Source organism: Carettochelys insculpta, chromosome 11 (assembly GCF_033958435.1).
Source record: "Carettochelys insculpta isolate YL-2023 chromosome 11, ASM3395843v1, whole genome shotgun sequence".
Lineage (NCBI taxonomy): Eukaryota > Metazoa > Chordata > Testudines > Carettochelyidae > Carettochelys > Carettochelys insculpta.
Genome location: NC_134147.1, coordinates 49,543,297 through 49,570,416, shown reverse-complemented (window position 1 = coordinate 49,570,416; position 27,120 = coordinate 49,543,297). Strand labels below are relative to the sequence as shown.

Genomic DNA, 27,120 nt, shown 5'->3' with positions numbered 1-27,120 from the left:
CTGCTAGTGGTGGGGGGGATGTGCAGCACTGATCAGCTGCTGCCCCCACCCCGATGTGCAGGTGGCAGCCCAGCAGGAAGGGGGACCCCTGCAATGGGCAGAGCAGCACCCCAGGGCAGGGCCCCAGTGGCGTAAGACAGGTGCCAGCTGCGGGGCACGGTGAGAGCACGTTTATTGGAGTCCTTTGGCACAACCACACCAGCCCTGATGCCCTGGGGCTTCACCTCCTGGGGCTTGGCTGGGTAAGCATCCCCCACCCCGGTCCTCGGCATAGCCCCGGCTTCTGCCCCACTGGTGGTGGTGGTGCACCTGCAGCCAGGTCTTGGGAAAGTCCTGCCTGCTCTGGGCTGGCAGAGCCTGTGATTCCCCCCCACCACCCCAAGCAAAGTCCTGCCTGCTCTGGGCTGGCAGAGCCTGTGATCCCCGCCCCCAAGTCCTGCCTGCTCCAGGCTGGTGCAGGTCCTGCCCCCCAGCAAAGCCCTGTCCAGTCTGGACTGGCACAGCTCCGGCAGCACGGGCAGGGCCGAGCCCAAAGGGTGCCTGCCGGCCGCCCTGGAGCAGCGCTGCCCCGTCCCTCACAGCTCGATGGTGTCACTCGACAGGCTCCGGGAATCCGCCTGCTTGCTGAGCGCCAGGAAGCGCCTCCGGGCATCGCCTGTGCAGTCTCCAGCCGGGACTGCAGGGCCCTGGGGGGGCAGCAGTGGGGCCTGCCCGGGCAGCTCCTCCAGGGGCAGGCTCTCCAGCGAGGCGTGGCCGTGGCGCCAGGGGTTCCAGCTGAGCGTCAGGGAGCCCCTGGAGAAGCTACCGAGGGAGCTGCCCGAGATGGTGCCCTCGGCGGGCGGCAGCTCCCCGAGCGAGCCGCAGCGGCGCAGCCGGGCCCCGGGGGGGAGGGCGGTGCCCTGGCCCAGGGAGGAGCAGGAGTCCTGGCGTGCCAGGCTGCAGTGACTGAAGAGGCTGTCGCGCAGCAGGTGCTCCCGGCAGAGGGCTGCGTCGATGCTGCGGCTCAGGTTGATGGGCGAGGGCGGGCGGAACTCCAGCTCGCTCAGGGATGGCGCCGAGGCCTGGGAGCAGGCGCAGGCCGGGGGGCGTGTGGGGCTGGCGCTGGGCGAGTCCCTGGCAGATGGGGCCTCTGGCTCGCTGCTGTCCTTTGGCGCCTGCAGGTGCTGGTGGCTGCGGCCAGCCGGCCGCTCTGCTCCACCAGGGGCCCAGGCGTACGTGCCATGGGGCTGGGCGCAGAGATAGCGGCGCAGCTTGGCCCAGCAGCTGTGGCTGGCAGTGCCATGGGGCTGGCAGACAGGCCGCGAGGCCACGAAGCACAGGGCAAAGGCCAGCAGCAGCTCGCCAATGCGGAACCAGAGCTGCACAAACCACCAGGGCCAGGAGAACTCCCCAGGGGGGCCCAGCGCCCCCCCCAGCCACAGGGCCCCATAGGCCTGCAGCCCGCAGCACAGCAACCCTGGGACGCTGCATCCCACCAGCACCCCTGCATTGGGGCCAAGCCTGGGCGCCCCATGCTGGGCCCGCCGCAGCTGCCAAGACGCCAGCAGGGGGGCCAGCAGGAGGGCGGCGCCACAGGCACAGGAGAGCAGGTGCAGCCCCATGCCCAGCCGGGGGCTCAGCGGGGCCACAAGCAGGTCTGTGGCCAGCAGCAGGGCGCTGTGGAGCGAGGCCAGCGCTGCCAGCAGGGGCAGGCGCCGCAGGGCCGGGGGCGGCAGCAGCAGGGCGAAGGCGCTGAGCAGCAGCGGGAAGGGGGCGTTGTACAGCAGCCGCAGGGCAGGGCCGGGCAGCCGGGCCCTGGTGCCGTAGGGGTCGGCCAGCAGGAAGGAGGCCCGCAGCAGGCCAACGCCCAGCAGCAGGGCCCAGGCGCCCTGGGTGTGGGGCAGGCCCCGGCCGGGCGAGCCCAGCAGGCTGCTGGCGCACAGCAGGCTGAGCAGCAGGAAAAGGGCGCTGGTGCCGTAGACGTGCATGGGCCAGGCCAGGCTGAGCGTGCGCTGCAGGTCTGCCCAGCGCAGCAGGGTGCGGTTGGGCTGCAAGGGGCTGCAGGCGTCGCCGGCATGGGGGCAGGGCAGGCCGGAGGCCGGGAGGCTGGGCCCAGGCTCGGAGGGGCGCTGCAGAGCGCGCTGGGTGGTGACTCTGACAAGGCCTCGCCGCGGAGGGGCCGGGGGCCGGGTCCTGGCTGCGTCTGCAGCTGCAAAGAGCAAGGGGCATCCGTCACGCAGGCAGAGCACGTGCAGGCGCAAACCCTGCTGCTGCCACGGCTCCCTGCAGCCGGTGCCGCGCTCCTCCGGCAAAGCAGCTGGGCCCCACCTGGCACGGGCCGGGGCAGCCGCAGGGCACACCCGCGTGCCAGGCTGGGGAGGGGGGGTCAGCCCCCACTGCGGAGCCATTGCACGTGACTCTGGGCCAGGCCCTGCACCCTCCCCCACTCCACGCTCATCCCACTGCATTCACCGCCAGCACAGGCACGAAGGGGGAAGGATGCTGCCGGGGCTGGGGCTGTGGGCGGGAGTGGGGGGCACTGGCCTGATGGGGGCCGGATGGGGCAGGGCTGGGCAGATAGGAGCTGCAGGTGGGAATGGGGGGGGCGGGGAACAGGTCGGATGGGGCGGGGCTGAGGGGCAGGGGCTGTGGCACACCTGGGGAGCAGGTGAGGTGGGCAACGGCCGAGCTGGCAGAAGGCCAGAGGTGGCCTAGCAGGGGCCCCAGCAGACAGAGGTGGCACGTTGGGGGGGGGGGGGGTACGTGCCCCAGTGGCTATCGGAGCGGGGGGGAGGGGGGAGCAGCTCTGTTCCCCCCCCCCCCCCCCGCCCCTGCTCAGCCCCAGGCGCACTGGGCCAGCTCCACCCTGCCCTGCCGTCTGCAGCTGCCTGAGGGCTCTGGGCAGAGCGCTGCCCTCGCGGTGGGGGGGGCACCCGCCCGCCAGGCCTCTAGGCGCACTGCAGCAGAGCCAAGCGCCGGCAGGCGCCAGGCCCCTCCCCAGGGTGCAGCTCCAGGCCAGCCAGCCCTGGGTCTAGCACATGCCCTGACGGACACTGCCAGTGAGCCCCAGCCCAACACCGCTGCTCCCTGCCCCCACCCCCAGCGTCCAGCCTGGCTCCTCTGTGGGCACCAGTGCCCCCGGCACCTGTCAGTGCCCGCGGGGAGCCCTGAGCCATTGGGTGCCAGCAGCCCCGGAGGGCGGCTGAGGGCTCTGGCCCATGGGGCTGGGCAGGCCCAAGGTACCCACTGCCCAGCTGGGGCTGGTGCCAGCTGCCCCTCACCTGCATGCCCGGTGCCCAGTGCTGTCGGCCTGGCTGAGGACGTAGCGTTCACAGGGGTCCTTGGGGCCACAGCTCCTTGGACCTGCTGCAGGGACCCCAGCTCATCTGCTGCAGCCCCTGAAAGACAGCCAAGGGCCAGGCCCTCAGGTGGCCACAGCCACACCCAGGGGTGCGGGCAAGTCCCCAGCCTGGGGTGACGGGAGGTTGGTGGGCGTGCCCTGCGCTCCGGGGGGGGGGGGTAGGGCCAGGGGGGCTCCCGCCACGTACCTGGGCGATGAGGCGCTGCGGCGAGCGACGCTCTGGGCGTGGTGGGAGGGAGTGCTGAGCCCTGCTCAGTGCCAGGAGCAGCCGTCCCAGGGGCCTGCGGTGGCTGGGTCGAGGTTTCAGGCAGCACCCGCCGAGCGCTTCTCTGATGAGCCAAGAGCCCCTCTGTCCAGGCCAGGGCCCTGGCTTCCAGCACGGCCCCCTCAGAGGCTCCCCAGGTGGGGCTCCCCTGTACAGGGACAGCCCGCGCCAGAACCAGGCCTGCTGGGAGCTCTGGTTGGCCAGCGCTCAGCGGAGCAGGAGCAGGAGCAGGAGCAGGAGCAGGGCCAGGCCACCCCCTGGCCCCCGAACCCCCGGCTCCAGCAGGTGTGGGTGCTGGACTGGCTGCAGGGAGCCAGGGCCCCTCTGGCCAGGGCCGGCTGCGCCAGTCAGTGGGGTGCGGGGGCAGCCCCAGGGCATCGCTCCATGTGGGAGAGGTTAGGCCCCTGCCCCATGGGAGGGAGGGGCCCAGGGTGGGGGCAGCCTGGCCTGCTCCCTGGGTGCCCTTCTGGGGCACATCCCCCAGTTGTCCCCCGTGACCTGCCCTGCCAGGCTCCTTGGCGGCTGCCCACTGCCACTCGGCTCTGCTGGCTTGCGCTCTCCAGCCTGGCTGGGTCGTCCAGGCGACGGTGGGCCTCGGGCACGGTGTCCTGGCTGTGCCAGGCTTGTCCTGCCCAGCCCTGCCCAGCCCGCCCCCTGCCCTGGCCAGGCTGGGGGGCTCCGAGTGCAGCTCCCTGCTCCCCATGGCCCCCGAGCTGCCTGTGGCTCTCAGAGGCCAACCAGAGGGCAGTGGGTTGTGACCCCCACTGCTGGCGGTGCTGCACCCCCCGGAGCCAGGCCTGGAGGAGAAGGGGCAGCTCCCCCGACCTCGCCCAGCAAGTCCCAGGAACGTGGCAGCAGCTGGGCCAGGGCCCCCGGGCCTCCTAGTGGCAGCTGGTCCTGCAGCCTGGGGCCCCTCCGGCGTCTGGAGAAGGTCGTCAGCCCCCAGGGGCAGGGGCAAGTGAGCGGAGCTTCCTGCTGGGGCCAGGGTGTGTTCAGAGGGGGCCCTCCTGGAGCCTCGCCACCGCTCCTCTGGCCCCCCAGCCCTGCCGAACAGCAGGCCGTGCCCAGAGGCAGCCAGGGCCACGGAGCCGAGAGCGGGCAGAGCCTGGCGAGGCCGGAGAGCCTCTCTGAAAGGCCCGCCCAGAGAAAGCCGCCCAGCCAGCTCTGGCACCCAGCCCGCTCTCGGGGACGCTCCTGCAGCCAGCAGCCTGGCCTGGCCCCCGCTGTGGGACGGCTGCGCCCGCGCCGAGGCTGGGAGCCGCGCCAGCACCAGGAGCAGCGTCCAGGCGAGGAGCTGCACCGCAGCCGCCATGGGAGCTCTTCACCCTGCAAGGGAAGGGAAGGGAGAGGGAGCTGGGCTGGAGGGCACCCAGGGCCCGGGCAGCCCCATTGTGGGAATGGGGTGGGGTGAGGACACCCAGGGCCCAGGCAGCCCCACTCTGGGGATGGGGGGAGGACGCCCAGGGCTGGGCAGCCCCACTCTGTGTCCAGCCAGCAGCAGAGCAGCAGCAGCAGGGCCAGAGAGAGCGGGCAGGGAGGGGGCAGAGTCAGGCCCTGCAGCTGACACACGACGGGGCCAAGGGGTCGGGGCCCTGTAAACTTGCGGTGCCCTGGCACAGCCACGTCCCAAGCCCTGCTCCCGAGGGATTGCTGGCTGGGCAGTTCCCTGCTCGCCTGGCCTCGTCCTTCGGGGGTGTCTCAGGACAGGGGGGCACAGGGTGGGGCCGGAGCCCTGGCTGTGGGGCCCAGCACCATGGCTGAGCTACCAGGCACCACTGCCTCTGGCCCTGCCCTTGTGTGGGTTCCCCCTCTGCCCCACACGTCACCCCTCCGAGCACCCCCAGCCCCAGAGCTAGCCCGGGAGGCCAGAGCCAGCAGCCCATGCCCCCTCTGCTGCCCGTCTGAGGGTCGGCACCGCTGCCAGCCAGGCAGGGCCCACAGCAAGCCACAGTGAAGCGGCAGGGCGGGCTGGCTCTGTGCCAGCGGGGCGCCCTGGGCACCCCACAGCGGGGCCAGAAGCCAAGCCCCAGCAGCAGGGCACTGGCCTGGCACTGGCGAGGCACCGAGCTGCACGGCCAGGCTGGGCCAGGCTCGGGGCTGGCAGAGCCAGGAGGGGGCTGCCCGGCTCTGCGGGGCTCCAGGCTCAGCGCTGCGGGCAGCCCGCTGGGAAAGATGTGCCCGGCTGGGGAGAGCCCAGCGAGCATCGCCCGCGGGCAGCTGGAGGAGCCCGCCCAGCGCGGACAGGTTACGAGCCCGGGGCCCGTCTGGGCTGGAGGGGAGCCGGAGAACATCGTCATGAGCCTTCCGGGGCCACCGCTTCCGCCGGGGACCCTCTGCCCCACGCGGGGGGGGCAGGCCGGGCGCTGGGGACCCTCTGCCCCACGCGGGGGGGGCAGGCCGGGCGCTGGGGACCCTCTGCCCCACGCGGGGGGGGGGGCAGGCCGGGCGCTGGGGACCCTCTGCCCCACGCGTGGGGGGGAGGCCGGGCGCTGGGGACCCTCTGCCTCACGCGTGGGGGGGAGGCCGAGCGCTGAGCTGTGCCCGGGCCGGAGAGACGCCGGGGGCCGCGATGCTCGGAGACCTCACCGGGACCTACGGGCCGCAGCCCCCATGTCCCCCGCCCCAGGAGCGCAGCGCGGACCGGACCGGGCTCCCCCCGCCCCTCACCTGGGCCCGGCGCGGTCCCCGCTGCTGGCTCGGCCCGGCTCGGCCCGCTCCGCTCACGTGCCCTGCGCTAGTCACGAGCCACGTGGGCTCAGCAGGAGCGGACCCCCGCGCGGGGGGGAGAGACGCAGTCGGGACCAGAACAGACCCGGGTGGGCCCCCGCTGCACCCCAGGGGCAAGTCCCCCCCCGCGGTCCGGGCCAGGCCCCCGCTGCACCCCAGGGGCAGGTCCCCCCCCGCGGTCCGGGCCAGGCCCCCGCTGCACCCCAGGGGCAGGTCCCCCCCCGCGGTCCGGGCCAGGCCCCCGCTGCACCCCAGGGGCAGGTTCCCCCCCCCGCGGTCCGGGCCAGGCCCCCCGCTGCATACCAGGGGCAGGTCCCCCCGGCACGGCCCGTCTGCCCCCCCCCGCGGGCAGGAACAGCGGGTACCAGCCCTTTGGTCGCTGGGTGCCCAGAGAAGCCTGAGTGACCAAGCCAGGCCCCACTGGAGAGAGCCACAAGGCTGCATAACTCCTTGGCTGTAGGGCGGCGAAGACCCGGGCAGGCAGCCCTCAGCAGCAGGCAGTGACATGGGAGCCGTTTCCAGGCCAAGGGCACCGAGAGCCAGGGCCCTGAACCGCAGCCTGTCCGGCGCGCATCCCACCTCCCCTGGCAGGAGCGACGGAGGCAGAGCAGCAGAGCTGCCCGGGGGCAGATCCTGTCTGCCCCCCCCCCCGGGCAGAGTGACACTGGGGTGTCTGTGTGCAGCCACTGACTGGTCGTACCCAACCCTGGGCCCTGCTGCCAAATCCCTGCCCCCCCCCCACCTCTTCCCATCATGTCACTGCTCGCTCTGTCCCCTGACTCCCTGCCGCCTGCTGCATTGGAGGGCGGACGGGTCTGGCTGAAGGAGCTGACTGGTGGGGTCCCCTCTTGTCCCTGGCCCTGCTCCACACCCCAGCACCACCAGAGGCAGCACCTGCGCGCTGGGGGTGACTACTGAGCTGCAGCAGCCTGTACGGGTGCAGGGTGAACGCAGTGTATAACCTGCCTGAGGTGGCTGATGAGCTTGCCAGGGGCTTTGCGGCTAGCAAAGGGGCAGGAGAAGAGCCTCTCTTGGCTTGGACTCAGAACCCTGCCTGTCTCCTCTCCTTCCCCCTGCATCCTTGCCTGCGCCTGCTCCGCTATGCAGGCTCACGGGGCAGGAGCCTTGTCACTCTGCCCGTCTCTCCATGAGGCCCAGCTTTGCCCAGCAGGGACACAGTGACCAGGCCGCTGGGGACTCTACCTTGGAGACACACTGGTGCGAGCTCGGAGTGAGCTGGGGCGCAGCTGCAGGGCTGCGCAGGTCGAGCACACACCTTCAAGGCGGCCCTGCAGCAGAGCTCAGCGGGAGCTGCCCTTTGCAGCTATCAAGTGCTGAGTAATGCTAAGCTCTCTAGGAGAGCCGCTGACACCCTCTGCCTGAGTAGCCATGCGGGCTATAAAATGGCTCAGCGAGTGCCCCAGGCTCACTGCCTGTTCCAGCTGCTGCCAGGCCCTGCCAGCTGTGCTCTCACCTCTTCAGGGGCTGCTGGATGGGCAGCAGCCCTGTGGGGAGGCCCAGTTTGAGAACAGTCTCGGGCACCTGTTGCATTATAGCACCACCTTACGCACCAGAAGAAAAAGAACACCCGCCAAGTATGGTAAGGGAGCAGAGCCAGTCGCCCACGAGGTAGGCAGAGACAGAGCTGGGCTGCCTTGTGCATGTGATACCACTTGCAATGAGGAGACCGCCAACGATTTCTCCCCCAGCCCTGCCGCACTCAGCACACAGGGTGGACAGTGCTCACGGAACGAGGAAGTGCTGGGAGCCTGGCTGTTCGCTAAGGACCTGCATCTGTGTCTGTTCTTCAGCCTCGGGCGCGTGGAGATGCTGCAGCCCCCAGGGACAGCCATGACAATCCCTTTGTGCTCTCAAGGGAATCTGAGGCAGAAAAGAAGTCACTCAATTTACGTTATTCTAATTATATTTTTGTTGTTCTCTTCGGGCCCTTGTCACCGGAAGCTGGGGTGCCTGGCCAAGCTGAGGGCCCCAGAGCACCACCTCTGCAGCTGCCCCCTGCAGGAGGAAGGTCTTTGTTTGAAGCTTGACAGTGACAGAGTCAGTGCTTGAGGGGTCAAAGCATGCAGAGTGCAGAAGCCTTGTGGGATTACATGGCCAGGACAACTGAAGGAGGACAGCTGCTGTGGTAACACTGGTGTCCCCAGGGGCGCTGCAGCAGTGAAATTTAACCATGCTATTGACTGCCATCACGTTTGGGTGACTGCTTGGTGGCAACCATGTCTGTGGGTAAGCACGCTCTGCCCCTCCAGCATGCCCCCGTGCTCGCACATCTGATGTGCGCCAAATCCTGGCTACGGAGGTGGCTCTTCATAGCCGTGTAAATGAGAGTCTTCCAGGCGTTGTGAGCTCACCGGCCAGGTATCTATGCCCGTGAGGTACACCTTGCCACCCCTGCTGCACTGACCTAGGAGACTGGCTTAATCTTTCTGCTGCTGTCACCTTCTGAGACACGTCAGCTCCTCAGAGGCTGCTGCCACCCTGGTTGGACAAGTCAGCCAGCAGTTTACCAAAAAGCATTAACACAGAATTGTGAACAGTGACGTTATCCATCTTCATTAGATATCAGACAAGCTGCATCAAACTGAATTACCCTGAGCCCGTAGTCTCTAAGAGACAACCTAGCGAAAATGCATTGGTTAACTCACAGAAGTACAAGCATATGGACTTCTCCCCTGAAATCATTACCCAGAAATTAGACCCTTGTGAAGAAATGGACATGATAATCAAGTAAGCGTTAACTGGGGTCTTTTTATTTTGAAATGACCAAACGAGGCTATTTATATTCACGACACCAGACTGAAGTGTCTCATTTGTCAGAGCAACCCTGAATATGAAATCAAATGTAATACAAATACTTAATCACAACTTAAACTTGAGCCAGGATGTCCTTCTGAAAAAGCTGCTGTAGTCCCATCAAGCTAAGGACTTGGTGCAGAGTTCCCTGCTGTAATTCTATGGCCTGTGTTATGCTGGGGGTCAGAACTGGTGACCCCAGCAGTGCCTTCTGGCCCTACAATCTGTGCATTGGATAGCACTGTTAATCCAAAATACTCAAGTCTTTTAAAAGAAAACTGGAAGAAACAATGGGGTTTTTTTGGCATCTTATTTATGAGTGTCCTTTCTAGGCTGTTCCGTGAGAACCTATTACACTAGAAACACATAAGATGAAGTTCTTGATTAGCTCACAGATGCAGATGAGCACAAGTGAGACTAAAATTGAATAGAGTGGCTAGAGAAATAAGTCAGAAAGGAGAAGAAATGTTCTAACTAGTGAACACAGCAAGATCGGAGGGCTGTTTTCCACACAAAGGGTACCTTTGCCCACAACAGGGCAAAAGACAGTGAAGTAATCTTAACTGGGTGAAGAATCAGAAGCACTCCCATTCATCTCAGAGCGATCAGGGTTTGGGCCTTAACCACCTGAACCACTCTAAAGAGAAAGAATGAAACCCTGGAAATAAGGCCCCAGGCCCCAGACACTGCATAGCTCTTTAAAATCATTCAGCATCTAGGTAGCTTAAGAGCAGATAGGGGCTCTCTGCAGTGCCCCCACTAGTGGGAATGTAGGCTAGCCTCACAGGTGCTTCTGCTGAGCACAGATGACAACAATCAGAGAACCATGGCATGTCTGCTAAGAGCCAGGACACACAAACGTATGCAGACATAGAATAAAGAGCAGCTTGTCTTTCCCAGGTGAATGGGAGGCCTTGGCACAGACCTTGTTTCTGGACAGAACACAGCAGCATATTATCATTACACTGCACAGAGCTTGCCAATGGCCCTTCAATGCAGTTTAGGTCTGGATGCACCTTGTCTATTGCCAGAGGGGGCTGCCAGGAGTATGAGAGAGACTTCTCCCTCCAGACAGGGACTGGACTGAGTTAGCCACGCTGGTGTTCTGCACTGGGACCATTGCCTGAAAACATCAGTCAGAATAATCACTGTCCAAAAGTAAGGAGCAAAACGTGTTCTTACGCTGGGCTGGGGTAACAGAAAGACACAATTTCTTAGAAACCACGGTGCATGGGCCATTGAACCAGCTCCTCTGGTCTTCACTCCTTAGGCCACTCTCCCAAGGAGAGCAATCCCAGAAACAGAGAGTCTGTTTGGTATTGCAGATGTCCACTCGCCTCTCCCTTCCCAATACTCCTTTTCTCTTGGCTGCAGGCTGTCTCACATTGTCCTGGGCATGGAGCATGGGCAAGGAGTCTGCTTTCTTCCTGTGTCGATGGGCAGCTGAAGACCCTGAGTCAGAGTCCTCCAAACAAAGTATAACTTTATCTTGGGGAGAGTAATTTTGTCTGGAACCCGCCGACTCCAGCCACCTGCTGCTCATTTTTCTCTTCAGACCACTGTTAGGACCCTTGGAAAGGTCTCCGTTTTTCTTAGGAACGTACATTCTTTTCCTCACTGTTAATTTACTCCTGTGGGGTTTTTTTGACTTTTCTTTTTTCAGTCTGTTTCCGAGAACTGGGCTATGCATCATGCTGGCTGTAGCAAGGTCTCTGTGCCTTTGTCTAGCCATATTGTTTTGTACAGGACAGTGGCAAAGATGGGTCTGGTTTTGTTGTAAAGGTGTCACAGGTTTGACTCCGTTAAAGTCTTTTCTGATTGCTTTCCTCAATGGTGTGGCAGGAGGCATGTTTTGAATAAGCAGCCGGTCTGTCTCAGGACTGGTCCCAGAAACCTCAGCATTGGAGCAGCAGGCATCTGGTGGGCTGCCAGCAGGCAGTTGTTTTACTACAGCAGACTTCACCTCTTGTGTAGTCATGTTTGCCTTGCCTCGCAAAGCTCTAGTTGTGCGAGTGGCTCCCCTTCCAGCAGCTGTGTTTAAGTCACTCCCGTGTGGGTCACTTGTAGCTGTGTGATTCTTCGTATGGGACTCTCCAGGGCTGTTTGCCAACGTCCTGGTGTGCAGCTGAGTTTGAAGCAAACTTGTTCTACAAACCCTCTGACAGTGCGTTCCCTCTGGACTGAGAACACGGCGGTCCTGTAATCTGTCTGGAGAGGTCTGGGATGTGTTATCCTTTACACAGCTGGGAAACCTGGAAGTGGAAGTGAATGTCTGCAGCTCAGCTAAGATGCTGGGGACCGGGAGGTGATTTAGCTGCTCACATAGCTTCTGATGCTGCTTATTCTGCTGAGATGTTAGTACTTCCAGACTCTCCTTCAGTAACTGTAAATTGGATTTCACATCTAAAAGCTCCACATCTTTCTGGGGAAAGTAGTAGAAAAATCAGGCAGACTGTTAAACTCTATCAGTAACATTCAAACCATACCCCTTTAATATCAAATCTTAGCCAACCCAAGCATCAGCAGTCTGCTTATTTCTGTGTAGCACCGATGGTAGCCTCTCTTTGGGAGGGTGAATTTCCTGTTCATTGTGGTGTCACCCTGGCCTCACAAAGGCAACATACCACTTCTTCCTGTGGCTTACCGCTTGCCACAAACACACACTGCCAGGCCTCCTGGGAAACCAGCTCCCTCTAGCAGCTTAAACTTGGAAATTTCCGTCCTGTACCTTTATGACATCATATTTTGCTCCCTATAAATCCCTTCTTCTCTCACTGAGGCCCTGCCTGAGCTGACAGCACGCAACACTAACTTTCCAGGAGAATAGGAACAAAGAGGTAGCCATGTTAGTCTGTACTCCAACACAACAAAGCAGCAGAAATGTACCACTTCAAAGATTGACAAAATGATTTATTCGGTGATGAGCTTTAATGGGACAGATCCTGGATCTGAAGATGTGGGCCTGTCCCACTGTGATGGAGTGGGGGATACCTCTGTGTGTGTGGGGGGGGGGCTCACAGAGGTTGGGGGTCTCCTGCTGAGGGTAACCTTGATGACCAGGTAACACCTTTGTACTGCAGACAAAGGAGGAGGTGGAGCCTGAGGGGTTTGAATTGGAACTGGGAGTTGGAAGCAGTTAGTCTGGGCTAGGAGAGACAGAGACAAAGGAGGGGGCCAGGCCCCGGCTCTGGGGGCCCCTCGGGGCCTCCTATCCCCAACATGGATTTGACTGGCTGTCTCTGCCGGCTGCAGTGACTCCTCTGTACAATGCTGTCAGCTCATAAAGCTGCTGTTCTCCTGCTGAGCGAGAGTCACTCCTGCCTGCAGATGGGGTGCAGAGCTTGGGGGACCCCGAATCCCATCACACCCACGAAAGCTCCCCACCGAATAAATCATTTTGTCAGTCTGTGAAGTGCTACATCTGTGCTGCTTTGTTTTTTGTTTTTGTTTTCCAGGAGGAGCACACCCATCCCTCTTTATCAGGGACGCACTGCACCAGCAATCTCCAGCCTGCCAGGTAGCAGGCCCTTCCCGAGCACGGCTTCCCCCCAGCACCGACGAATGGAGCATCCAGCAGGGTGATGTGCTTTCTCCTCTGAGTGGCACCCGCTAGGCTGGCAAACAAAAGCTCCTGATCAGCTGTCACAGGGCTGGACTTTCATATTGGATCTGGAAGCCATTTTAATGCCCAATGTGACTATTGGCCCCAAATATCGTGCCAGGAGGGAGGTGCGAGGGGTCTATTGAAAGCTGATGATGCCCTGAATCGATATGTGCTACTCGCATGTCTGTATCAGGTATCAGACTTTAGCTCTGTAGCGGCGTTAGACAATGTTTCAGTGCAGAGCCTCACAACGGAAGGTGTGAGCTCAGCCCCAGCTGGGACACTGGGCTGAACCATAGGGTGGAAACCAGGTGCTCAGTCACTGAATCCACATTCCAGGTGCTTGGGACCTGTCAAGGGATTCCGCCCAGTGGTCAAGTGACCTGGGCTGGAGCAAAGGAACAGGCCCAGTTCAGAACAGTAACAGAGAGAGCCGTGCGAGTCTATACTCTAGCAAAACAGAAAGCAGTCCAGTGGCACTTTAAAGGCTGACTACATAGTTTATTAGGTGGTGAGGGTTCATGGGACAGAGTCTCTTCTGCTCTGACTATGGTCTGAGGAAGTGGGTCTGTCCCATGAAAGCTCATCACCTAATAAATTATTCGGTTAGTCTTTGAAGTGCTAGTGGACTGCTGTTTTGGTTTGGTAGGTCCATTTCAGAACTCTGAAACTGTCCCCTGGGATTCGGCCCCTGGCAGCCTGCCTCACCAGCCCCCCTGCGTCAGGTAGGGGCGGCCCGGCCCGGCCAGGCACTACGGGAAGAAGAAGGGCTTTGTCCCTGACTAGAGCCGAAGAGGCAACACAAGAGTAAACAATGCTGTGGACTTGGCAGTGGCCATCTTGGCTCTTTTGTCTTTTGGTCTCCATGGGTCCATGTCCAGCACGTGGGCCCCGCAGCCGGGTCTACAAACACGCCAATGGCTGAATCTATGTGACCAGAAATGAACGTTCAGAGACTCTCAGGAACCAGCAAATAACACCACTGGCTGCGTCAGTAGTTGTGACTGATGCGTGTAAAGTGCTGTTGGAACCATCCTTCTCTCTCACCCTGGTCTTCCTTTTGGATTAATAACCCTTTAGGGATTAGAGCTAACGAATCGGTGGGCGTGTTCTTGGGGTAAGAGCCAAGTCTATATTGACCAGCGTCTGGGGCTGGGTCCTTTGGGGTCTGGAAGGATCTGTGCAGTGTTGGGTGAAACAGGCTTAAGAGCCTCTCACCTTAAGTTTGAGGTTGTTGATCTGGGCTGGGGCAGCAGCTGGGCAGTCTGTGGGTTTGCTTATGTGGCTTCCGGCTGGCCATGGGGCTGGCAGAAGTGCTGTGGCGGCTGGTTGGATTTGCCTTAGTGAGAAGGAAATCCCAGCCTGGGGCTGTGAGTAGCCCAGATTTTAATCAGAGATACCGTGGATTGATTTCTGTGGCTGTGCCCAGAAATCCCATCCTATCACATCAGCCTTTAGGCTGGGAACTCTGAGTGGCAGCCCAAGGCACCCTTACTAGCTGGCAGAGTTAGCTTAGACGCAGTGTTTTAATGTTTCCCTGTGGTGGAATAGTAACTTTCCCTTTATAACTGGTCACAGGGAGCCACAAGCCAATGCTCAGTCAATGGCTTTGAAAAAACAGGAGAAATCCAGCACAAGAGATGACTTTCTGAACTTACAGCTACAAGCCTCCTCTCCATCTCCAGTAACACCTGCTCCATTTGGCTTCTGTCTGTCAGAGCAGCCAGCACTGAGCTGTGCTGGGACTGGGCCATCTCTTGCACTGAAGAGGGAAATCAATAAAAACCCATTTACTCTGTAATTTGTAAATATGCATAAAACAGTGCTGGATTCTTCTCCTGGGGTTTTGGCAATCAGAGGACTGGCCAGCTGAAAGCCAGGTCACCAAACTAGGGAATAAAGCAGCCTCCCCTACATGACAATAATTAGTCTTAACATAATCCCCACTGCTGCTAATGCCTACAACATGCCAAAGCAACGTCAACGTGTGGCTGGAAAACCCTATCGACCTTACAGCAAACTCCATTCTGCCCCACTGAAGTAAGCGCACTCCAGTACTAGGCAGTGCAAGCACCCCGCACTTACAGGTGTGAGCCCTGATGCCGATGCACATGCGCTCTGAGCATGCACGGTGTAGCAGCGCCTGAAGAGCTGTATTATCGCATGCCAGGCCTCAAAGCCTGCTGAAGTCTTACCAGGCATGCTGAGCCCATGGCCTGGGAATGCCACTCAAAGGGCGCTGGAATTCTGACCCAGTGCCCGAGTGGGAAAAGCCTGGCAACCAGAAGGGCTGCTGGTCCAAGAGTGAAAGAGGAGCTCATGCCATCTCCCAGCGACAAAGCAGCCCTTCCCCCAGGGCCCCGATGTGAAGGAGAAGTGCTGAGGAGAAGAGAGGGAGACTTCCTTCAGGTCACTTCCCGTCTATCTCTAGCAGGGCTCCAAAGAGAGCCTCGTTCTCTCTGCCGCTCCCCTTCTTTCCCTGGCCACCTTCTCTTTTCTGCTCTCCCGGGAATACTGTTGCAAGCCTCCCCACAAACCCCAGGAATGCATTGCTGCCCTCCAGCGCTGAGTCAGAACCGCGCTCTTCCTGCCAGGGGTGCTGTTTCTAGACCTTTAGTTCTGCAGTCTGGGGCCAGCAGCCCATCCCAGGGCCATGCCTTCCAAATGCCTGTTCCTAGAGCATCCAGGGGTGCTCGCAGAGATACCTTGATTACGCTGTATAAAGCAGGGGGGCCCACTGTCCCTTCTTTCTGGCATCGCACCAGTTAAATCCACTCAGACATAGCTAATCACAACACAAATCCTACAGGTTTTCTATAGACCAGACAAGTATCAAATGAGCACAGTGAACATAAGAACAGCTATACTGCATCAGACCAAAGGTCCATCCAGCCCAGTATCCTGTCTGCCGACAGTGGCCAGTGCCAGGTGCCCCAGAGGAGGTGAACCGAAGACAATGATCAAGCGATTTGTCTCCTGCCATCTGTCTCCAGCCTTTGACTGAAGGCTAGGGGCACCATACTTTACCCTTGGCTAATAGCCATTTATGGACCTAACCTCCAAAAATTTATCAAGCTCTTTTTTGATAGAGTGCTGGCCTTCACAGCCTCCTCCGGCAAGGAGTTCCATAGGTTGACTGTGCGCTGTGTGAAGAAAAATTTTCTTTTATTAGTTTTGAACCTACTACCCATTTTGAACCACTGTCCTTCTTCTTCTGCTTGTCCTGCCACTGAAAAGGACTGACACCCCCACTACAAAAGCACACTCCTGCCTTCCTCTCTGCTGGCTACGTTTCCAGTGTGTGTAATTTGCCTTCACTGCTCCAGGCTCACCCACAGGTTCAAGTCCAAGCTCCCCTCCATGTACACACAGTTCTAACTAACTAGACCTGAGCCCTGCAGGTATAGAGGGCTGAGCCTAAGTCCCACTGGAGCTCAGGTTCAAATGCCACTCTTGTTCAGCCAGGACACAGCTCAGGCCCAGGTCCTGAGAGCCCACCAGCATTATCTTACAGTTCCTTGGAACAGCCCCTTTTGTCCTGCCTGTCCCAGCACGGCTCAGTAAGTACTAGAGGCAGAAGCTGCCAGCAGAGCAAACCTTCTCCTGACTTTGTAATGGCCAGCGCCACGAAGAAACCCTTTCTCTTGGCCAGACTGTGGCTGGTCACTGGTGCAACATGAGCAAGCAATCTGACATTAGCAAGAGTCCCGGGAATGATGGTGTGCACCAGCAGAGAGCAAAGAAGCTGGCAGCAGTGGGGATTCAGCGGACAGCTGCCCAGAGCAGGGAGCGGATTAAGCAGTTCAAGACTGAACTACAGGAAGGTCTGGGAGGAGAATCACACCCCTGGGAACTCCCCATCTCCCCCCTCCTTTCAGGAGCAGTTTCCCCAGGGACAGGGAGCTGCACCAAGCACCGTGTGCTCAGGAGCAGAGGGGGGCTAGTAAGCACTGCAAGAGGCTGCAGAAGTGACTCTTGTTCTCAAAGCAGCCCCACAGGGGCTTTGCCACAGAAGCAGACACAGCAGCTCGTCTGGGTCCATACTCAGGAGGGTTTGACGCCAAACACCTCTGGTGAAACACGTGTGGGTGTGGCCGTAAGGCTCTTGGGGAGACTCAGCCTGCCAAGGGGGTTAGGAGTGCCAGATGCACTGCAGCAGCGCTCCCGAGAAGAGAGGGGGCAGTGGTGCTCGGCCCATGGCTCTGCCCGCATGCCACCCCGAGACCCTGCTCCCTCGTGGTCTCGTCTTCTGTGCTGCAGCTCCTTCCTGCCCTGTCTCTGCCCCCCCCAGTCTCTGCCCTCTTTCTACCTCTTCCCAGCGGCTGCTCCGCTTCTTCCCCCAAAGCCTCTCCTTCCCTCTGCCCATCCCGCCGTGTGAGTAGGGGGCAGGGGGAGGTGGGGGTGGGTGGAGATGAGCAAGTGACAGGCCTGCAGGGTTTTGGGGACATGGTGGACGGCAGGAAAGGGCAGAGTGGGGACAGTGCCCTGGCGGACAAGGCTGAGCAGGAGCAGTGCTTCGGGGCAGAGTGCGGGGTGGAGCCTTGGGCCAGATCGGGGCCACAGTCTGGGCATTGATTCCCCCCCCGCACTTCTAGAGAGCTTCTAGCACTTGTGCCCAGCCACCCCAAACACAGCTAGGCACACACTAGCTCTGTATCAGCAGAGCATAGCCTCTCTCTGGGCCAGGGCTACAGCCTACTGAGCTGCTTCCATCATAGGCTAGCAAGGGGCTTGGCGGGAGGACTCCCACAGTCTCTGTTGCCCTTTGGCTTTCATAAGGGCAGTTTAGCCTCCTGCCTCAACAGAGGCCTGTCTCACCTCTCATCGCCTTAGTGGATGAGGAGGATTGGGCGAGAACTCAGGCACACCCTCTTACGCCAAGTTGCAGCACAGCGGCCCTGATGGCAGCAGCTCTTGGCAGCTTTCCCTTCACTGCTGGAGCTGGTACATTTCCCCAAGGCTCCCCTCTGTCTCCCTCACTGCTTCCTTCATCCTTACCTTGGGCTCCCTTCTTTGGCTAGTTGGTATTTTACTTTGCAGTCCTTCAGCAGCACTTCTTCTGACTCGAGACAGAACTTCCGAACAGGTATCAGGGGCAGCCGAGTCAGTCTGTATCTTCAAACACAACCAGAAGTCCTGGGGCACCTTATACACTAACAGATGTTTTGCATTTAACGAAGCGGGGCTTTGCCCATGAAAGCTCATGCTCCAAAATAGCTGTTAGTCTCTAAGGTGCCACAGGACTTCTTGTAACTTTTACACAGTACAGATGGGGCCTTAATTGGAGCCAAATGTCACATTAACCTAACGGCCCCAACTGAATCTCTAAAGGTTAATTGCAATCCAGTGACTACATTAGCACAATGGCCTCAACTGGCCCTCTGCAGGTTAAATGGAGTCAGGTGACCACGTTAGTCTGGACTAGCCTGTGTTATGGACAACTGCTCCATGGCCAGTATAACTGTCCTCTACTACTCTGCAGTCCCACTGGCCTGGCTCTGTCACAATGGACATTCCAGGCACATAAGTCTCGTCCTCTGCCAATTTCTTCTTTCCCTCTTTATCCCATTCTTAATTGCATCCTGACCAGACTGACAGCTAGCTCTAAACCACGCCTCAAGCATTTGCCTCGTCTCTGGATAAATCCCTCCCCTTTCTGGGGGCACCATAGAAATAGCCTGACTCCATCCTCTTTGGAATCCCCCTTCGGGTCATTGAAGGCTGCTATCAAATCCACCTTCATTCTTCTCTTCTGCAGACTAAATAAGCCCAGGTCCCTCTGCCTCTGCCTTTCCTCAGCAGTCATGGGCTCCAGCCTGCTAATCATTTTCATTGCCTTCTGCTGGACTTCTTCCAATTCATTCACATCCTTTCTGCAGTGGGGCCCCCAAACTGGACACGACACTCCAGATGTGCTGAATAAAGGGGAATAATCCCTGGATCTGCTGGCAGTGCTCCTACTAATGCACTTCACTATGGTGGTAGCCCTCTTGGCAACCAGGGCACACTGTTGACTCACCTCCAATTTCTCATCCACTACAATCCCCAAGTGCAGAACTCCCACTTAGCCAGTCAGTCCCCAGCCTGCAGCAGTCCTTGGAATTCTTTTGCTCTAAATGTAGAACTCTGCACTTGGCCTTGTTGAACCTTGTCAGATTTCTTTCGACCCAATCTTCCAGTTTGTCTAGGTCACTCTGGATCCTACCCCTGCCTCTCCTCCTAGTGTAGGCTGTGAGGGCACCACATTAAGGCAGTGACTCTCAACCTGCAGCCTGTCGGCCTTTTGTGGCCCATTCAGCGCACAGCTGCAGCCCATGTGACATCCTCAGGGCTACACAGATAGTATTGAGTATGTCCAACATGGTTAATAGGTTGAGAACCACTGACTTAACATGTGGCCCCTTAACTGTCTCTCAGAGCTATCTTAAATTAAGAGCTCATACACACATCAGTTTGAACAATGTTTTAACTCAACCCATACCAGGGCTCAACCCATTTCATGACAACATGTTAAAGAAATTTTGCATTTGTGGAAGGTGCCAGTTAAGAATTACAAATCAACGAGAGCTGGGGCAGGTGAAGTTCGAGAAAATTGTGAATTCGTATGTTAAACAAGAAGGAACTGAGATGACTGTGCCAGTCTTCACCCTGATTAGTTTTTTGCATAACATGTCCCTTTCTCTTACTCCATCTTTGCCTCTGGGATGGGGGCTGTGTTTCTCCGTTCTGTATGGAATGAGCATACCATGTTACATACACCTTCATAATATAACTATAACTATAACTATAAACCAACTCTTTCTAGAACCCGGGTAAAATAGGGGTAGTGTATTCTGCTGCTTTGCATTACTCTGGGACTACCAAAAACCAAAACCAAAACAAAACAAAAACCAGAGACCATGAAAATGATTTCTGTGCAAGAGGTACTGTGTGTGATGCAAAGGCTCCTCCAGAGCACACCTTTAACAGGTGCAGTGCATTGGCAGGAGCCAAAAGAAACCCTGAGCGCTGGGCAAGAGAGGTTTGCAAGAGTGGCAAGCTTCCTGAGCTGATTCTTATTACATTAGACTCCTTCAAGGCTCCTTTATGTCACCAAAGCAATGTAAAACCTGTGTCAGGAATGAGTTAGACTCCTTCTCATTCCCCTTAGACATTCATAAAAATAAGGCAGGGTGTCACACACTTTTTGGTGCATAGTAAATGAAGCGAAGCAAAGCAAAGCTCCTACAAAGCCATGCTACACTCAAGACAAAATCTTAACTGCACTTTAACTATTTAGTATGTAACAAAACTAGCCATCTGAGCACACACTGTGGAACCTAGACCTCTTTGGAAACTGGTGGGTTATATGTTAAAAATATAAACTACCGTGTGATCACAAAGTATGATTTTTCAAAGGCTCATAACTCAGTCAAATTGGACTGAATTTTCTCTTGAACATTTAAAAACCACTCTTCCTTTTAAAGACTTTCTATTCCCAAGTGCTGCAGGGCTAGATAGAGACAAATGAGCTTAGAAACATTTTTCTTATAATGGTGAAAGTACATTTTCATTTTCAAAAATGACTACAATTTCCCCCTCAAACCTAAAAAACAATCTGAAGCACAGACTGGACCTGAAAATTTTAACTCTGGCAGATGAAGTTTGAGAAAATTGTGAAGACTTGAAACCCAACCACAAAAGTCATTGTACTCCACATATTCTAATAACAGTAATCAAGGTCACATAGTGGCTGTCCCTTTAAAAACCCACATTTCAGAACTCTGCTTGATACAGCAATAAATAGTGAGCAGGGATGGCATACATTGGTATGGGAATGAAGGTTCCAACAGTGAAAGATGACTGTAGACCAGGGTTTCCTATGGGTTGAGACCCAAACATGGGTAGCAAATACGTTTCAAAAGGGTCGTTGGCTGGGCTGGGTGGCTCCACAGGTGGCTACTAAGAAGCCATTCACGCTGCTGAAGTGGGTCTCAAGTTCTGAATTGGAACAGCAGCTGTCAGGCAGTTCAGCCAATCAGTTACACCGAGAACCATTTCAGCTGCAGGGCAGAGAACTGCATATCTGAGGAGCAGTGCCCGGCCCGGCCCAGGTAAGAGGGGAGCGGGAGCGGGAGCCTGAGTCCCAGGGTGGGAGGGCAGAGCTGATCAGCTCCTTGGCTTCCAGCATCTGCAGGACGTGGGGCCCCTCCAGACAGCACTGCCAGCTGGGGCTGTGCTCCAGCCAGCTTCCAGCCATGGATATCAGGGGGTCCCCTGCTGGCTGCAGCCATCTACTAGCCACAGGGGGGTCTGGGTCTTCCCCCTGGCCCCAGCCAGGGTTCCCACAGCTGGCTCTGAGGGTCAGGACTCTGCCCCAGCAGGCTCCCAGCCATGGGGATGGGGCTTCCCCTCTTACCGGCTGGGGTTCCTGTGGCTGGTGCTGTCAGCTGTAGCTCTGCGCCCCATATGGCTTCCAGCTGTGGGGGTCCCTGTGCCTCCCCTAGCCCCCTATAGCCCATGAGTGACTCCTAGCCCGAGTGTAATTTCCCTAGTCCCCTTCAGCCCGAGTGACTCCTAGCCCCTCAATGTGAGTCCCCTAGCCTCCTCCAGCCCCTGAGTGTGGGGTTTAAGCCAATGGGAGCAGTTGACTGACTACAGTAACTGTAATGTTATTATTTTATCAATGTACTTCCCCTTTTCTATGGAATAACTATTGTGAATACATAAACAGGAGGGGGCACAATTTTGTATTCTTGCCTCAGGTGCAAAGTTAGCTAGTTACAGCTCTGCCACCCCACCCCCACCCCACCCCCATTTTTGAATTGCTGTGGGTCACCGAGTCTTCTTCAGTCATCAAAATGGGTCCCCGTCCGGAAAAGACTGGGAACCGCTGGTGTAGACTGACAAACCTGTGAGCCTACAGGGTGTGAGGGAACATTACGAGTCTCATTTCTCAGCTTAGAGAAAACACGTTAACATTTAGTAGTTTGACAATCTCCTCTGCTATTAACAGAACTCTAAGAAGCACTTACAGGTCTTGGACATGGCTTCCAAGGCATCTAAAATGGAGTTGTTTCTTGAATCCAAAGTTTCTTCAAACTTGTTCAAGCACGTCTGCAACTGCAAAAACCAAGACAAATAATAAAATTCATGGTCAGTCATCTATTCAATTGCATCATTACATTTGCTATAACCTGTGAAAACTGAATGGAATGGCATCAAAAAGAGTATTCACTTGTAGTTTAAAATATTGCAATTCAGCAAGGCAAACACTGTTCTCAATTGAAAACAGAATGAATGCACTGCAATATTTTTTATAAATAAAAGTTCGTTCCAGGTTATGTAGTTTCATTTGCTGGAGAAATGTAGACCTGACCAGCTGGAGTCAGCACGCTGGTGCATGGAGCACCTCATGGTTCTCTCTTGTGTCCAAGGACAAAGCCCTTTCTTCTTTCAATCAGGCCCCTGAGGATCTGCCCCACCTGACCTAGGTGAGCTGTTGTGGCAGACTGCCATTGGTCACCGGTTTTGCTAGCACACCCCAGTCATTCACATGGCCTGTGGGATGGTGCCTGGGCATCTCATTTCCATTCCTTTGCTCAGCCCAGGTCACCTGACCAGTGGGCTGCATTTCATTGACAAGTTCCAAGCCTCTGGGATGCGGATTTGACACCTGAGCACCTGGTTTCCACCTCATTGTTTAGCCCAATGTCCTGGCCAGGGCTGCATTCACAGCCTTCTAAGAATAACAGACAGTGAAAAAGAAAATATGCTCATACTGTGTGAGCACAAGGCTGGAAAATTTGCCAGAATACTGTCTGGCTGTAATATGATGGGGTTTCTGGGCAGAGCTAAGGAAATCTAATGAGGGTATCTTTGCTTAAAACTGGGCTGCTTACAGCCCCTGGCAGTGATTTCCTTCTCACTAAGGCAAACCAACCAGCCTCGAAAGCACCTCTGCCAGCCCCACTGGCCAGCCAGAAGCCACACAAGCAAACCCACAGACTTCCCAGCTGCTATACCAGCCCAGACCAACAATTCCCCTCTTCCAGACCACAAAGGGTCCAGCCACTATGCTGGTCAATATATACTTGGATCTTTCCCAAAACAACGTTTGCCAAATCCTTCAGACCTAAATACTAAAAGGGTTATTAACAAAGAGAGAAACAGCAGGGTTAGAGAGAAAAATTGTTAAAGTGATACTTTATATGCATAGATTATAGCTACTGACACAGGCCAGCAATGTTCTTTGTTGATTCTTGGAAGTCTCTGAAAGCCCATCCCATAAGGGGCAAGATTTCAGGTTACAGGGTCTTAGTTACTGGAGAATTGGAGATCTGGCGAGCTGGGGCCAGCGTGCTGGAACATGGATCCTCGGAACAGGAACAAGAACGAGGACAAAAGACCAAACTGGACGCTGCTAGGCCCATTTTATAGCACACCCCAGTCCATATACATAATATGTAGAATGGATGTCTGGGCATCTGATTTCCATCCCATTTGTTACCCGCAAAGTCACCTGATTCAGCTTCAGATGTTTGTGATGGGCTTGGAGGGATCACGCTGGAAAACAGCCATGCTGTGCTGGAGGAGGGCAATCCTGTGCTGACTGTGCACATACAAGTCCCTCCACCTCAAACCCGCAGCCACCACTCCTAAGGGTTGATGCTATGTGGGAACGGGAGTGACTCCACACTACTTGTGCACATCTATGCCTCTCCACCCTAAGCTACTGCCACCTCTTCCAAAGGCAAACGTGAGCAACAGAACAAAAAAGCAGGCCAGTAGCACTTTAAAGACTAACCAAATAATTTCATGGGTGGTGAGCTTTTGTGGGACAGACCCACTTCTTCAGACCAGAATGGTAAGCAACTCATTAGGAGGTGTCTGAAGAAGTGGGTCTGTCCCACAAAAGCTCACCACCCATGAAATTATTTGGTTAGTCTTTAAAGTGCTACTGGACTGCTTTTTTGTTTTGCTAGTATATAGACTAACATGGCTCCCTCTCTGTTAACTATTCATGTGAACAACAAGGGCTATAATTTGCAAGCAACCTTTCTCATGTTTTCAAAGCAGAAACAAAAGACCCCTCCTAATGAGTTGCTTACCATTCCTTCCTGCAAACCAAGTTCTGCTACCCAGCACCCTGCCAAGTGTTATACTTTGCTGGTAGGTGCTGATTTTAAAATGGAAAATTTGGCCTTGCCCCAATACATGTGCATTGTGCTATAAAGTGCTTCATTCACTGTAAAAGATTTTTACAGTCTATCTTCTGTAAAGTCTACCCTTGGTTTTCCTGCACTGCAGCTGGAGGCCTATCTGTGGTCTCTTCTTTTGGCAATCACTCGATAACGAGCAGGACATCTTCATGTCACCCTCAATTTTGTGAGTCTGTTGATGGCTGTCCAGCCTAATTCTGAAGCTGCAGGTCTTATCACAGAAGGGGCAGGTGTTGGTAGCTGTTGGAGGGGCATGGGGCAATTTTTGATGCTCGTTTCTTCTTCTCTGCCTCTCCTCATTTGCACTGCAGCGAGACCTCTCAAATTGTACCATCCCTTCATGGATTACCATTCTCCACTGGGGATGGTCTTGGGCAAGGTCCTCCCAAATGTCAGCACTGATGCTGCACTTTTTCATGTGTGCCTTCAGCATGTCTTGATATTGCTTCCACTGGCCCCCAACTCTCTGCTGTCCTTCCTTCAACTTGGAAAACAGAATATGTTTTGGGAGGTGCTGATCAGGCATCCAAACCATGTGACTAGTCCAATGAAGTTGTTGATGAATGGTAATGACTTCAATTCTGGTCATGTTCGACTCTTCCAGGACGCTAGTGTTCATGTGCCCATCCTCCTCAGAGATATTTAGGATTTTCCTGAGGCAGCATTGATGATATTATTCAAGAGCCTTCAAATGATGCTTGTATGTTGTCCAAGTTTCTCATGCATAGAGTAGCGCTGGAACAACCACTGAATGGTACACAAGGAGCTTTGTCCTGGCATAGATGTCCTAGTTTTTGAAGACCCTTTGGCTCAGGCAGGCAAAAGGAGAGCATGCACAGCTCAGATGATATTGGATTTCTGTGTCAATGTTGACTTTAGTGGAAAGTTGACTTCCAAGGTATGGGAGATGCTCCACTTTTTCCACCAATTCTCTGTTGACTTCTACAGAAGATACATGAGATTGTCCTGTCAGCAAGGGCTGGTGGAGCACATTAGTCTTTTTGATATTCAATAAGAGGCTGAGATTCTCATATGCTTTGGTGAGGGCACTTAAGATGGTCTGATGGGCTCCAGGAGAAAGAGGAAAAAGCCAAGTTGTCATCCACGTATTGGAGATCCACGACTGAAGTCATGGAGGTACCTTCCTCCACTCCAGCAGTTACATTTTTGCAGGTTAGAAGGTGAAAAAATCCACTTGTATTGATAGGGCACAAATCACTGCGAGAGGTCACCACACCAAACAGGAGGACAGGATAGTATACAGGGAATGAGAGCATACCCACAGGTGGGATGTTGAGGTTCATGAAGAAGCAGAGCTGGAAGATAAGCAGGAAAAGCAGTTGGAACACAGAGCTCCTCTGCACCCATTGACACAGCAACTGGTCGCTTCACCATTTTCCATATCCTCCTCTCCCAGACATCTTAGAATGTTGGGGAGGAGGGGGATGTGAAGGCCTGGGAAGCCTTTCACTCAACTCCAAGGGATGGCTCATGTGTTCACTAAATAGCCTACATAAAGATGCATGTTTTCAGGATAATCTTTATCCACTGTGCCAACTGCAGTTGCAGCAGGAGGGGAGTTGTATCACATGCAGTGCACGTACACTGGGAGCAGCCTGGAAATGAGCAACACATATAACTATCTAGTCGTTCATGAAACAGGTTTTCAAAGCCTCTCTGATATGCAGTGTGCCTCAATGTGCTCTTCTTATTGCCCTTGTGTCTGGCTGCTCACCACTGACAGCCAGGCAACCTGCCTCAACCCTACTCCCTGCTGGAAACTTCACCCCCTGCCTTCACAGATATCATGTAGCACACAGCAAGCAGCAATAACAATAGGAACACTGCTTCCACTGAGGCCTAAACTAGTCAGTAAACTGAACCATGGGCCTTTTAAATGGCCAAAGGCACATTCTACCACCATTCTGCACTTGCTCAGTCTGTAGCTGAACTGCTCCTTACTGCGGTCCAGGCTGCCTGTGTTGCAATATGACGGGGTTTCTGGGCACAGCTAAGGAAATTAATCCAGGGTGTCTTTGCTTAAAATCTGGCCACTTACAGCTCCAGGCAGGGATTTCCTTCTCACTAAGGCAAATCAAACCAACCACAAAAGTAACTCTGCCAGCCCCACTGGCCAGTCAGATGCCACACAAGCAAATCCACAGATTTCCCAGCTGCTCCTAAACAGCCCAGATCAACAATCCCCAGCTAAGGTGAGAGATTCTTAAAACCTATTTCACCAGTACCACACAGATTCTTACAGGCCCTAAAGAGTCTAGTCATAGTCCCAGGTCAATATATACTTGGATCTTACCTAAATCACCATGAGTGCCAATCCTTCAGACTTAAAAATCCAAAGGTTTATTAACAAAGAAAGAAAGAACAAGGTTAGAGATTAAAACTGTTAAAGGGATACTTTACATATATCAATTACAGCTATGGATGCAGGCCAGCGATATTCTATGCTGATGGTTGAAAGTCTCTGAAAGTCCATCCCATAAGAGGTAAGATTCCAGGTTACAAGGTCTTAGTTACTGGAGAACTGAAGATCTGGCAAGCTGGAGCCTGCATGCTGAACATGGAACCTTGGAACAGGAACAGGCACCAAGATCTGGAGCCAAGATGGATGCTGCCAGGTCCATTTCATAGTGTTCTCCTGAGCAGGGAAAAGCCCTTTCTCTTTCACATCAGGCCTGGAGAGTCCGGATCTCCTGACCCAGGTAGTGCACTGTGGCACTCTCCCATTGGCTGTTGATCTTGCCAGCATGCTCCAGACCATATACATAAGATGTGGAATGGCTATCTGGGCATCTGATTTCCATCCCAGTGCTTAGCCCAAAATTACTTGACCCATTTGGGCTATTGTGGCCCATTGCCATTGGATGCATTCCAGGAGACAAGTCCCACATTCCTGAAATGCGTACTGGCTGTCTGAACATTTGTTTACAGTCCATTCATCCTTGTGAATCTTAGCACTAAAACCTTTCTAATACAGCTACAACTCTACCTACAAACATGGCACAGACATACAAGTAATGTACATAGATTCAGGGCATCCTCAGCTTTCATTAGACACCTCACACACCTCCCCAGGCACAATAAATGGTGCCAAGAGATATTATGGCTTCCATATCCAATATAAAAATTTAGTCACGTCACATGTGTACAG

At 55.9% G+C, this 27,120-nt stretch overlaps 2 protein-coding genes across 2 annotated transcripts in view; both read right to left on the bottom strand.

Moving 5' to 3' along the window:
• Nucleotides 1-207: 207 nt before the first annotated feature.
• On the bottom strand, nucleotides 208-6,317 carry PRRT3 (proline rich transmembrane protein 3). Its single transcript, XM_075005277.1, has 4 exons — nucleotides 6,273-6,317; nucleotides 3,528-4,931; nucleotides 3,261-3,377; nucleotides 208-2,188 (listed from the first exon to the last, which is right to left on the bottom strand). The coding sequence occupies exons 2-4, from the start codon at nucleotides 4,915-4,917 to the stop codon at nucleotides 576-578; spliced, it is 3,120 nt and encodes a 1,039-aa protein (XP_074861378.1). The 5' UTR covers nucleotides 4,918-4,931; nucleotides 6,273-6,317; the 3' UTR covers nucleotides 208-575.
• A 2,592-nt stretch (nucleotides 6,318-8,909) lies between these two features.
• The window catches only part of IHO1 (interactor of HORMAD1 1), an 84,032-nt gene continuing 65,821 nt past the window's right edge, over nucleotides 8,910-27,120 (bottom strand). Inside the window, exons 6-8 of the mRNA XM_075005949.1 lie at nucleotides 21,765-21,852; nucleotides 14,409-14,512; nucleotides 8,910-11,568 (exon numbers count right to left, since the gene is read on the bottom strand). Of these exons, the coding sequence (XP_074862050.1) occupies nucleotides 10,279-11,568; nucleotides 14,409-14,512; nucleotides 21,765-21,852 (1,482 nt within the window). The 3' untranslated portion in view covers nucleotides 8,910-10,278. The remainder of the gene's footprint in view (nucleotides 11,569-14,408; nucleotides 14,513-21,764; nucleotides 21,853-27,120) is intronic.

Bases quoted from the DNA above. Each gene is read 5' to 3' on its own strand.
- PRRT3 (XM_075005277.1), bottom strand. From the start codon at position 4,917: ATGGCGGCTGCGGTGCAGCTCCTCGCCTGGACGCTGCTCCTGGTGCTG. The intron at 3,378-3,527 runs GTACGTGGCGGG...GCTGTCTTTCAG, and splicing joins CGCAGCGCCTCATCGCCCAG to GGGCTGCAGCAGATGAGCTG. The intron at 2,189-3,260 runs GTGAGGGGCAGC...TGCTCTTTGCAG, and splicing joins ACTGGGCACCGGGCATGCAG to CTGCAGACGCAGCCAGGACC.